This window comes from Hyposmocoma kahamanoa, unplaced genomic scaffold (assembly GCF_003589595.1).
Source record: "Hyposmocoma kahamanoa isolate Upper Pololo Valley unplaced genomic scaffold, ASM358959v1 99702, whole genome shotgun sequence".
NCBI classification, from domain to species: Eukaryota; Metazoa; Arthropoda; class Insecta; order Lepidoptera; family Cosmopterigidae; genus Hyposmocoma; species Hyposmocoma kahamanoa.
Genome location: NW_020656001.1, coordinates 697750 through 711624, shown reverse-complemented (window position 1 = coordinate 711624; position 13875 = coordinate 697750). Strand labels below are relative to the sequence as shown.

General features: G+C 36.3%; 1 protein-coding gene across 3 annotated transcripts in view; it reads left to right on the top strand.

Annotated features, from left to right (window-relative positions):
- The first annotated feature begins 3800 nt into the window (after positions 1-3800).
- Positions 3801-13875, top strand: part of LOC113239193 (roquin-1) — a 27629-nt gene continuing 17554 nt past the window's right edge. For 2 of the 3 annotated variants that reach the window (XM_026476077.1, XM_026476075.1), the window contains exons 1-4: positions 4297-4365; positions 5335-5497; positions 9646-9838; positions 12490-12653. In XM_026476077.1, coding sequence (XP_026331862.1) covers positions 5336-5497; positions 9646-9838; positions 12490-12653 — 519 coding nt within the window. In that variant the 5' untranslated portion in view covers positions 4297-4365; position 5335. Of the gene's footprint in view, positions 3866-4296; positions 4366-5334; positions 5498-9645; positions 9839-12489; positions 12654-13875 lie in introns of those variants that run through there. The other variant, XM_026476076.1, reaches the window with a different exon arrangement.

Sequence of the window (13875 nt, the reverse complement as noted above, 5' to 3'; positions counted from 1 at the left end):
ACATTGTTCTCGCAGGGCGTTCCCGAAATAAACTAAGTATCTATATTAATATAGTCACTTAGCGAATTTACCACCTACTTCTTGATGGAACCTTGTATAACGCCCCGCAGCGTTAAGTAGCGGTGCTCGCCAGGTGTCGCTACTAACACCTACCACCCGACCCGAACCAGTATGCATGATGCATAATTTAATGGGCGATGGTAATATTACAGCGTGATGGTTACTCACAATATCACCCGAAATAGTACGCGTGATGCGTAATATAATGTGTAATGGTAATATTACGGAATGATATTGCATAATTTGTTACTCAATGCTACAATATTTTGATTTTTTTACATGGTAATTTAAAATGTAAAATTTAACTAGCTTAGTGTGCCACATGGTTCCTGATATTTCGTAATTTTTGTTCGACCCTCTCGTCTAATATGTAAGTAGTTCTTGTTTATAATTCAAGTTTCAATATTTATAGGATGGCCTGTAAAACGCATCTCACATTTAGACGGTGTGATGTTGTAGGTATTAGTGATATCACAGTGTAATATCATTTTAGCGGGATGTAATGTGATATCACAATACTTTTCGTGGTACTGTTTTGCGCGTCTCTAATTTTTATACAAATAGAGATGGGAAAAAGTGTTTATTTTTTAAACATTTTTTAAAACGTTGTTCTTTTGTAAACGTGTTTTTAGTTTAAAGCTTACAAAATCGTTTAGAATAATGTTTAAGCGCGTAGACCACAGATTGCCAAAGTGGTCCCTACCGCACCCCAGTGGGCTCTGAAGAGTTCTTGGGTAGGGGGCGCAAGCAATTGGGGGAGTTGATGCTGTCCAGGGGGTGCCATGACATTTGAAAAAAAAAACTTAATTATCTATATAAACTACACTACACAATATTTTTCCTTGTGAATTTTTGTATTAAGTTAATGTGTTAAATACGTGTTTTTATTTTTTGTGGTGGTGGGCGTTGTCTTAATTTCTTGCCTAAGTGTACGGTGAACCAAAAAGTTTGGGAACCTATGGCACAGACTTTTATGTTAAAAAAAGCTTGCAACGTTATGTTGATAGCGAAAAGCAAGAGTAGACCACTAAAGATTTTAAGATGATTAAGTTCATTTGTAAAACATGAGTTTTATTTTTATTTATAACATTATTATTCACATTATTATACAAATTGACTACTAGATAAGATGTTATGTTTCAAAAAAATTAAAATACATTGGTTTAAATTTTTTTGGAATACTTTAAATAAAGATGAAAGGACCGTTACTGGTCTATAATTTTTCACATCGTTTCGAGTCCCACTTTTGTGAATAGGAGTGATGAGATCTCTTAAAAACCTTCGGGAACTCTCCCTGTGGCATACAACTATCATAAAGTTTAGTGAAATGTGGAACAATTATGTGTAACCGTTTTTAATAACTTTGCGGGAATAGAGTCCTAACTAGTAGTAAAATTATTTTTAAGATATTTATTGATTATTTAACTTCCGCTTCATCTGGCGGAAGTAACACCATAGAATTAGGTGAAGATATAATGTCAAACTTAAACATGTTCGAGTTTGAATTTGTGGTCGTGGATGTAGTAACGGCATCCACTAACTGCTTACCTATTTTTAACCGACTTCAAAAAAGGAGGAGGTTCTCAATTCGACTGTATGTTCTTTTCATTTTGCTTTTTATTTTGTATGTATGTTACGTGATAACTCCGGTATTTGTGAACCGATTTTCATGATTCTTTTTTTGTTGGAAAGGGGGTACTTCCATAGTGGTCCCATTTCATTTTGAATAAAATCATCCACCTCGAAGGGTGGCTGTTCACGCATGAAGATTCATTTTTATAAATAGCGCCTAATTTTAATTTAGGAGCAATTACTTTAATGGTTCATTTTACTATTTATCCAATTTAAAAGGCGTTTTTCTCTCGATATAGAGTAGTGAGAACCGATTTTTATTATCTCCAGTGTCAAGTCCTGTATAGTGGCGAACATATTTCAATAAAACTTAGCAAATAGACGTAATTCCACGTACTTTTGAGGTCGGTTTTTTTAATACTATGTACTGAGATTATTATTATTTATAGAAAAAAACTCATTCACGTGCTCTATTTCTTGATTTACGTTATCAGCTGAATTTAAAAGAAGGTCGGTAATTTGCCAAATGTTTTATTTTACTACAATCTGTTACCATTAGATGAAGCAGTCGGGTGCCGAACGGGTCGTTACAAAATGATACTGTGTATGTACTATAATAATACGTAATTTACTCGTTCATGATTGTTTAATATACAATCGATACTGAAAATTGATAACGTCCCGTCTCTAGCAAACACTTGGAATTCCAATTATTTTTTGCTATAGATAGACTATGTTTCTAAGCGGTATAGGTCTGTGATAGAAATGATCTAGTCTGAACAAAGAGTACCTACCTTGTTGCATACGATCTAAAATGGATCGGGACAGACAACAAATGGTCAAATGCACGTAAAATTAGAGTGACCAATAACTGCGGCAATAGAAATGGAAACTTAGGCTGTATTTATGTTCACGACAGTTCACGAGGACCTACCAAGCGTCACTACGGAACGGACTGCTAAAACCGAAATTAAGAGTAGGTCAATGCCCAGTACAAGTAAATCTGGGTACAAAACTCCATTATATTTGCTAGAAAAGAAAGCAATATGAAGGTTTATAAAATCAAATGCGAGCAAGAAATAGAACGTATAGAACTCAAATTTCCATGTTTTGATACATGGTAACATTTGTATTTAAGTCATTGACTTACAATTATATGGACGTCGGGTCCGCGCTAAAAAGTGTCCGCACTTGTAAGGCGCTAAAATCGTATACAGAGCGCGACACTCCGCTTTAGTCTTCATTTGTTCTACGGACAGCGCGATACTGCGATGACATAACAATTTAAATTTCGAATAGGTTGACTTGGGACATTTTTTTCGTGGTTTTTGTATTAGACCCGTCGGTCGTCCATTTATTTGTAAGTCAATGATTTAAATCAACGAATCTATGTATGTACGGATAACGGCACATCAGACTACATACACATTTTTGTTCGAAAATCGCCTCCATTGCAACGGAACACGATACGTCAATGTGTAGCTTGATGTGCTGGCGTGTACATACTAGATTTAAGTCGATTTCTTGCTAAAATACAGCGGAGATGCAAAGGTTCACTCTTTACTATGTGCACTCCAAATTCCAATACGGCAGGAGCCCTTTTCTCGTGTGTGCGAAGGGTGAAGGTGATGCTGTTCGAACTTTTGTTAAAAGGCCGGTTTTAGGTGAAATAACAATGATGATAAGACGGTTTTCAACACATTTTGTACCTATTCCAAAAAAAAAATTTTGTGATAAATTGGAACGTTACCACCTTAGCATATTCTAAGGTTACTACCGTATACGACGTGACGACATTACTATTTCCAATTTAATTTTAACTCTTCATAATTTCTTTAAATTCTGTCTAGGAACCGGCTGAGACGAATGAGAAACTACCCACTTTTTTAGTTTTCTTTTATTACTGTAACGTAGTAAGTAGTCTTTTGATGTGTAATACAGACTAAGTATCCAAACAATCATCTTTATATAAATAAGTATTATACATACAAAGTTATTGAAAGGGATTCATACAAAGTTATTGAATTGAAAGGGACACATTTTTGAGGTTATTTGAAAACAACTCTTGTGTGTATTGTCAAGTCAAAAACTTCTAAGTTTTCCTTTTGTCTATGGCTTTTAGTCGACAGAGTACATTGTAGTCTATGCAACTCGGCTGCTGACGGATCATGTTTTGAAGTGGTTAAAAGCCAAATGTGTTATTTTTGTGATGAGTGTTCGTGTTATTTTTAAGGTAATTTTATGAAACAAATAATTCCTAGTACAATGAAAACGTACAACAATATTAATAATCCAAAATAATATCTTTGTCTTGTCGAGAAGTCGCAATATTTTATTGCCTAGGTGGCAATTTTGGATGTCACATTTCTTGGAATATTCTGTTATTTTTACGTTTTATACGTATTTTCTGCGTTCTTTAACGTTATTTATGAAAGTATGAGTGCAGCATTTCGATGTACCCGTCATATAGTTATTTGGAATTGCGTAGAACGGTAAACTTTTTCAGATAGTTTATCACGATCGTGATACATCATAATTTTGCAAGTGACCTCACAAACATTATGATAATTTTATCCGAATACAATTTAAGGTGAAAATATCAATTTTCAAAGTAATGTAAGGTCAGCCGGCATTTGGACGAGTTTTACTATTACCACAATCTGTTGTCTGATAAGAAATTATGCTCTCGGACATCTGTATTGAAAGTAAACATATATTTAAATGAGTCACACGGTATGTTGATTATTCCGTACAATATTTATCTTGCCCTCCCCAGTTTGAGGGTAATTTCCTTGTTAATTTTGTTACTTTTCCTCATCACAATTATGTAATTCATTATTATTTACAATGTATTATAGAAGTGGAGCCTAGTTCTTCTGGTCTTAGGTCTGACTAAGTTACTAAGACCTTTCTAATATTTTATATGTCTATATTTGTAAAATAATGAGGGTAGCTGTTAAAAGACTTGCTTAAAAAGAATGTACTTGCCTATCTATCTGAAGTTGTTTTTCAAATAAACAGCCTTTAGGTGCTTTTTATAGTATATTGTAATCTACAATAAAACAGTGGTCACTGTAGACACACTGTAGACAATGTAGACAGGTTCTGTATAGAGACGTGCTAAAATGTTTAGTAAAGGAGATATAGTGGTACTGATTAAACAAGTTTAATAAGGAATAGCTGGGATCACGGAGCGTATAAGCTGATTGACCACTAAAACCTCCTTCTTAGGGCTTATTCAGATTGGCGGCAGACGCGTGTTGCGGGGGGGAAGTCAAATTGTACGTAGACGCTCCTTGAGTTCACAGCGGCCACGCGCGCCGCGCGGGTAGGTATATTGGCTCCGCCTGTAACTTTCAGTGCTTGGTCTGCGTCTGTTTGCGATTTGGACGTGTGACACTTCAGTACTGAAAAGGAAGACATCAATATCCGCGCGACCACCCCGGCCGCCGCGGACGATCCCTCCACAAATGAGCACATAGGAATGGAATAAAACATTGCTTGAACCTTTAACTTACAAAATTTATTTATGTATTTATTTATATCTCTTAACATGGTGTGCAAAAGAGGAGGCCTATACCCGCAGTGGGTGTTAACGGGCTGAGATGATGATATTGTCATCTTAACAAACACTTTGTAGCGATAACCATTGTTGCTGTAGGTTACAACAGCTAATTGCAACATTAACTATTATTTATCCAGGATGCCAATCCAGGCGACGCAATGGACGGATTACCTCAACTGTCCGATGTGCATGCGCGAATTCGCGCCGCCCGTCCGGTGCCCTGTGAGTCTCGGCTGCGGGCACACCCTCTGTAGGGACTGCCTCAGGACCGTGCTCAATAAACCATGCCCCTTTGATCAGGTAAGTCACTTCAATGTGGTAATTTTTTATACTGTTTCAAATATACCCACTTTGCCAAATAAATTTGTGTTATTGTAAAAAAACTTATGTTTGAAATTTCAAAAAAAGAGGTTCTCAATTTGTCTGGGTTTTTTTTTTGAGTTCAAAAGGTACCAGTAAAGTTAACTCTTTCAATTAAACTTTGGCATAGATGTAATTCCAATGAAAAAAAAAACAGTGAAAAGGTTAAGCAAACCTGAGGTCACTTTTTAACTGACTTTAATAAAAGGAGGAGGTTCTCAATTCGACTTGTTCATTTATTTTTATTTTTGTATGTATGTTACTCCATACTGGGTAGGCACAGGCCACACCCAGAGGACATAAAGACTGTCGGAGCCAGGAAAGTCCTTCAGTTCCTTAATGCTGTTGGTCTTGGCTCCGAGCTGTGATTAGTGTTGATCACAATAGATCATTTATGGTCGCAGTGATGAGGGGCCTCATAGGCCCCAAATGAAGCCACCCTAATGATAAAATAAATTTAAAAAAAATCTATGTTACTCGATTTGCAAACGCATTTTGATGATTCTTTTTTTGTTGGGTACCTCAGTAGTGGTTCCATTTGAATTTGAAGAAAATATTCCACCTTTAAGGGTGGCAAACTAGGGGTCGTATTCTAGAACTCTATTCAATGCTCAAGTCAGGATTGCACTGGCAACACAAGCACTGGAAATACGACCCTAATGGCAGGGACTTGAGTATGATATCAAGTGCTTTAAACCATACTCAAATCCTAACTAACTGAGTAGAGTTCTAGAATACGACCCTTAGAGATGAATCCGGATTCTCGCACTTTCCGGTAACCATTTCAATAATACTTGGCAAATAATAATTCCACGAACTTTGGGGCCAGTTTTTTTAGCACTCTGTATTGAGATTATTTTATAAAAACGTTATAATTATTGTAAATTTGTTTGTACAGCATGCAATAGTACACTCTGGCTTATGCATAATATATTTATTAAAGCTTAGTTAGTCCTTTTGATTCTCATTTAAGGTAATTGTAAATTCTTGTAAGAATAAGTTTCTTAAACCCGTATGACTTAGCCAATTTATCTATCGTAGGTAATTGTTTTATTTTTAACATTATTGTCTAATGGCATGACATCAGCTATTGAACCTTGTTGTCATGTACATTATAATTTACTTTGTGTTCATAACGCATGAACTCATAGCTGGCACCAGGGAAACCCTGTATCACAAATTACACCTAAACTCACGAGTCGAACCCGGGGCTTCTGTGTCGCGGAATGTAACCGCTCGGCCACAGAGGCAGTTTTAGGGTTTCTAACTTTTTATAGAGTTCGCCAGAAGGTCACTGTTCAGTTTTTAATAATTGCGATTGCAGAAGAAAACTGTTAATAAATTTTAATAACAAATTATTTGCGAGATCTATTGTGAGGGTCGAAATGTTGAAATAAATTCAAAACACTAGTTTTAAACTCATTCCAAGCAACGAGTCCATAAATCATGGATTTGACACAAACTAACTGCAAGATGTCTCAATTTACACTGTGGCAGAACGGAATGGAACTAACTTTTTATATAACGATATTTTACATAGCGTAATGAGTGCATGGTCATGTAATGTACAAACCTGGGGATCAAGTCAATGTCAAGTGTGAAGCTTCATTCTCATCATGCGTCTTTTGAGTCGAGTATTACTTATTTGACAGTAATTGTCAAACTGACGCATATAGGACAGAGAACGGGAGATCCCCTTCTTTTCATCCTCTAAGTAGATCTTCAGGAGAATACCCACGGGTATGCTCGTGCATTCGCGAGAATTCCACTGCCACGTTTGGCGACACGTCAAGCGTCGTCAGAATATGTTATGTATACGTACCGTGACAGAAAAAACATGGATCGATGTAAAGTTGACAAATTTCTTGGACAAATATGTTTGTTTGTACAATGATTCTAGAAACTTTAGCGATTGAAAGTTTTATTATTATTAGTAATAAAAAGCTTATTTGTTGTATTATTAATACTTTATTCTTAAAGTATGGGAAAAGTCGTAAAAAGTTGACGGCTTATAAATCTTAGCAAAATGTTTCATATTGTCCAAAAAGTTTTGGACAAATCATGAACATAAATATCTTTTTTCCCTTTTCTGTTTCTTTTATCTTCCTCTGTTGTTTCACAAATAAGCATATAATAACAACAATATATAATAATAAATAAAATAAAAAATAATAATAAAAGCAAAAACCAAGTCCATCATTCTTTATGAAAAAGATCTAGACTGAACAACTGTACACCTATTAGGCTACAAACAACGACAGCGACAACGGGCGGCGGCGCGATGGTGACAGCGATGCGGGCGTCGCTTCCTTTCCGCCGCAATGTAAATTAAACCTTATAAGACAACTGATAACGTCGAAGTGAAACGGACAGGCGCATGATCACGACAAATTAACAAATAAGGCATGGCGTCATTACAGGGCAGAGAAGAGTCCATTGCCCAGTAGTGTGCCACAATAGTAATAAGAAAACACGATTGACATTACAATAAATGATTCATTGGCGATGTTAACGTCACTAAAACATGGACAACGAATCGTTCAAGTAATTATGATTCACATTGCATTAAAGCATTAACGAACACAATACACGGACAGCGGTCAAACTAAACACAAAGTATAGACATATTTAAATTGGTCAATTATGTACACATCAAGAGTCCTGAATATATGTATTTATGACTATATTGAGATATTAGACAAAAATCAAGCTTATTGTAATAATTTTAAGATGCATTTTACAATAATTTGCTATCTCAAATGCAACTTAGGGTCGTATTCTAGAACTCTACTCAAAGCTCGAGTCAGAACTTGAGTATGATTTAAAGTACTAGAAATCATACTCAAGTCCTTGCCATTAGGGTCGTATTTCCAGTGCTTGAAATTATACTCCAAGTCTGCTCAAGTCCTGACTTGAGCATTGAGTAGAGTTCTGGAATACGACCCTTAAAGTCTTTTGTTTTGAATCACTTGTAGAATGTTTTTTTATGATTATTTCTTGATTTATATTAAGGGTTTCCTTTTACGTAGTGGAACTTACTATGACTTCTAAACTTTCTAAAACGCTGCGGTATCGCTTTTTAAAAGCTAAGTGTGCTGCTATGGAACGTATATGAGTTAAAATAGTATAGTAGAATATTATACCGTAGAAATAGATAGTTATAAAATAAAGCAAAATAATATAAAAATTACGACGTCTCAAGAGAAGACGTCCCGTCGCTTGAAAGAAAAAAAACCAACAGGGATTGTTGTCAAATATTTGACTATAATCAATAAAAAAACATCAGCTTAGTAAGTGTAACTGAAAAACTTACTCCAGTTTTAGCGTTTAGAAAGAGTTTTATGGCAAATCATCATTTATATAATTTCGTTTTATTTAAAAAGGATCTATTTCTAACGGTATAATATTCACTGTACTGTTTCAACTCATATACGTGCCAAAGCAGAGCACCACTCCGCTTTTAAAAAAAAATCTTATTACAAAAGAAATCCAGCTATAACACAAAGTCCGTTCGAGGGTACAAAAGTGTAATCTAGAAATGTTTGTTGAAGTTCCAGGAAGGTAAACTAGGAAATTCTACCCTCCTTGTCATCATAACTGTCGCATTTGCGTTTTGGTAACTTTCGATATATTGCATCTTGATCTTTTTCTTAAAAATAAAACTGATTTTACTTAAGAAATAGGGGTTTGCAGATCTGGTTTTGCTGATTCCAAATAACTTCGCGAAAAATGTCGCTTACGTTAGTTGTGTTAAAGAGGGTAGAATTGCATAGTTATTTATTAGTTAGTTTACATTTTACTTGCGGTCACTGCACTAAGCGCAGGTTTGTGTTAGTACCTTTGTGGCGGAACGGTTACCATGCCAGGTTCCCATGTTCGATACCCGGGCCGGGAGAAATATTTGTATGGTCTACATTTATTTATCTCGTGAGTTTGGGTGTCATTTGTGGTTGTCTATGTGTGTGTCCATGTCACCCGCGACACAGGGTTTCCCTAGTGCGGGGCTATGTTGAGTGTGTGCGTTATTATTGTTAGTGATAAGTTGTCTCGCTGTCGCATGCCTTGTAAGAGTTTTTTCTTTTCTGAAGACTGTGGTACCGTTCGGCGCGGAAGATGTGGTAGTGAACACGGCACTACTCCAACTGCTGGGATATGCGCCCCCTGCTCAACCGTACCACCCGCCATGTATTCAGAAGCTGCCAGAAGCGGACCAGCAAGCCTATGACGTCATAGTGAAATGCATGGAACACCTGTCCGTGTTCCTCAAATATTGCGGCAATGGTGAGTTCCTTTACTGTATTTACCTAATCACTCTAATTTCACAGACCTATTAAGCGTTGAAATGATTATTAACTCGTCGCACCTATACTCCAGCCAAAAACGGTCTAGTATGTTTAATAAGAAAATGTTGCTAGGCAACCAGTGATGGCATAGGAGAAGAACATTTTTTTTCAATGCTCATTATTTGTATAGGCTTGCTCTGCACACGACCGCTCCCTTAATTGGAATTTATATCAGAGAACATGTAATCCCTTCTTCTTTGTCCATATACATTTTTATATATAATAACCAGTGATCGGACTTGAAGGAGTTAATTGACCTAAAGTATGAGCGTGTTCTTAGTGTGGACTAGGTATGAGCGCCGATAATAGACCAACTGGCGGCGGAGGCGCGCCGTCGCAAAAGTGTCGGCGGCGGCGGCGTTCCGGCGGCGCTACTATGATACGAATTTGATAACGGTGTTTGTTTTTACAAAAAACCGTTATACAAATACTTTTTCAAAGGAAAAAATAAAATAACGTATTTTCTATAGTAAGCAAATTTTTATCAGTTCAATGAAAGAAAAGAAAAGAAAATGGCGACGCCAAAAATTGACAAATTAATGTTTTAAACAAAACATCCTTAAGTCAGTTATTAACTGCCTCCATGGCCTAACGGTTACCATGCCGTATTGCCACGCAGAGGTCCCAGGTTCGATTCCCGGGCCGGAAGAAATTTTTATATGGCCTACATTTATTTCTCTCGTGAGTTTGGGTGTAATTTGTGGTTGTCTATGTGTGTCCATGGCACCTGCGACACAGGTTTCCCTAGTGCGGGACTATGTTGAGTGTGTGCGTTATTATTATTATAGTCACTAAGTTTTATCTTAGAAATGTTAATTTCTTCGTACGATCGGAGCGCCTGATCGAACTGAAATGAAGGGCGCGCTGATTGCATTTAGCGACGGCGGCGGCGCGATAGTTTCAACATATCGCCATCAATGCGTATAATTAAAAAAAAATCTGTTTATTATCTAAGCATTCCAAAATATAGGTTGTCTCATGTTTATTGTTTAAATGGGTAATGTATTTAAATACGTACATACCTATAAAACACACTACAATATAATTCTTTGAGACAATTATTTGTAGCAAATACTTAATAGGAAATAATAATTTGTCGCCAATGTACTTATATTTCAATAAATAATACGCATATTCAAATATAATCAGTTAAGAGAAATCCCAGGATTTGTAGAAGGGAATGTCCACGTTATTCTTTAGTTTAGATAAATTAGTTCCTGCAATTCCGATTACTGATATAATACGGTTTTAAGCGGTCTGCTTTAAACTTCTTATTTAACAGCTCTTGCCGGTGGAGTAATCGTCAATTATTTATGTTCAGCGTCTCAGCTTAAGGAAGTATAAAAGACTTATAGGACTAAAACGACTAAAAAGTCTAAAACGACTAAAAGGACTGGCGCCTCAAAGCCTCGCGAGTCGCGAGTCATGAGCAGTATGGCGTGTTTTTATTTGTACCCACAAGGTATTTTACGATTTTTATTATAAGTAAATAAACGTGATTATTTACTACATACTACTTACGTCATTTTTATTTATAAACTTCGGGTTTAATAAGACATAAAATAGGTATAAGTCTTTTGCAAACAACTCGAGTCGTTTAAGTCCTTCAAGTCGTTTAAGTCTTTTAGTGTAACGACTGAGTCTTATCAATAAAAACTCGAACCCCCAGTCTTAATTGTAGAGTGGAGTCCTGTAAAATGGAGTCCAGTCGTCGTATAAAACGCCTTAAAAGACAGAAGTCTTTTCATCACTATGCCCTACGGTTCTCTGTTGTATTTAATAAGGTTTTCTCCACCATCATCTCGTCACTTGATCGATTGCGCCTTGATAACTTGAGGCTTAGCTTGACTGCTGGGTGTCGATTAAAATTTTAAGGTAACTTGTAGAAAATACATTAGTAAGTTAAAATTATTCATAAAGTGATTTTCAACGTTTTGTATTAACACGAGCGCAAAAAATCCGAAATTATATTTAAATATTTTGACATTTCTCGAAAAAAGGTACCAAAAGTACTTTCAGAACGACTCAGGTTTGGCTAGAGCTCATACGACGTCGCCCATCAAAGCATGCGAGCTATCTCTCTCCATCTATTCAAGTCAAGTGACAACACAGTTCAACATAAGGCTGAAGGCTTGATACTGTTGTTTTTGCGATTTCAAAAACAAAAAATAAATTCATTGCCAATTTCGCAATGTACACGTGCTTTACCTGAGCGAAATTTTGAAATCAATCACTTCCGTATTCGAAACTTTGGGAAGTCGGTTTGTTTTAAAAGAATGTCGCAAGTGGGTTGTTAAGAACTGAAAACGTGCAAAATTATTTGAAGTAATCCATCAACAAATGCGTTTGAGGTCGCGTTCATTTGAATTTGGATTTTGATGTGAAACGGACGTATTGAACACAATACACTTTTTTATTCGATTAAAGATGTATCAACAAGTCTTCTGGCACGTTAACGTTGAAATTTATGTTATAACTAATAATTATTACCTTTTAGTATTTGCTGGCGAAACAATCTATTGGATAGTTTTGCCACAATAAACTACAAAATTATATATTTTCAATTTAATTCCTGTGGTTTGTGAGCAGTCAACAATACAGTCGGTGGGGGTCGTCTATCGCGACCAATGCAGCGGAAACTGGTGACGCTGCTGCAATGCTGCGTGCTGGACGACGAAGGTCGCGGCCGGGCGGCCCGAGCCGCTCGCTCGCTCGGCGAGCGCACCGTCACCGAACTAATTTTGCAACACCAGGTGGGTGCGCCTCACTTGTAGGAAAATTGAATAAACTCATTTTAGAACATATACCGTTAATATTTATTTGGAATAAATTCACTTCCTAGAACTTAATTTCATATAATTGTCGTTTAGTGTAATATTCACATTTTATAAGAATTTAGAAGAAAAAGCTCTTATTCTATAACATTAATTATTGGTCTATTTACTTGTCATATAAAGTAAATCTTAATAAAACAAAAGTTATATCAAAATAAAACACTTTACAGAGAAAAATATATTACATTTATATATACATAAAATTTTGTGCGACATAATAATAAATCATGTACATATATTACTAAAGTTATAAAATTTATAATTTAAAATCTATACGTATCGCTCTTGTTAAGGATTATCAATCTTTATACATAACATAAGTACTTTTTCAACTTATAAAACGTGCATTCCCAAAGTAATTGCCGTTTGTCACATATTCTTTGGTTTATGTAATAAATACTGTTTAAATTTACATTTGAACGTGCTAATTGTGGCACAGTTTCTAATCGGAAGAGGTATATTGTTCCAATATTTCGTGCCAGAATAACGAAAATTACCACACAATGCTGCTATGCTGTGTCTAGGGCAAACCAGACGAGAAGACAATCCAATGTGGCGTTGCGAAAACAATTCAAATTAATAAAATATTCAAAGAGATGCGGCGGATTTTTATTATGAATTATGCCGAAAAACAGAGTTGCAAAGTGAAGAGAACGTCGGTAGTTGATGGTCAATAAATGGGTTCTGTTAAGGTAAGCCTCTCTTTCTTAGCTACCGAACACGGCACAATGTTGAACCAACTCAACACCGCAAGCCTCAAGGTTGGATTCTGCATGGACACATGTAGGGGATAGATAGCAGACAAGATGATAAGATCAAACTTAGTACTAGTAGACTTACTACTCGCACTCAGAAGAAAACTCATGGACGTGTGCTTTCTATCCATACTCACCAACGGCACTTATTCTCAACAACAAGCCTGGTCGCTGACAGCTCGACACTACTCCAAATTTGGAGCGCGTTATCCTAGGAGTCAAATTATCAGACCGAATAAGAAACAGTATCTGCGCCGCCAAACACGAATCGCAGATGTGGGCCAAGCTGGTAAACTGAAATGAGTCGTGGGCGAAAGCCACCACACAATGGATCCCAATACAAAAAATTACCATGTGGCAGGCCAAAAAAACAAAAAATTACCATG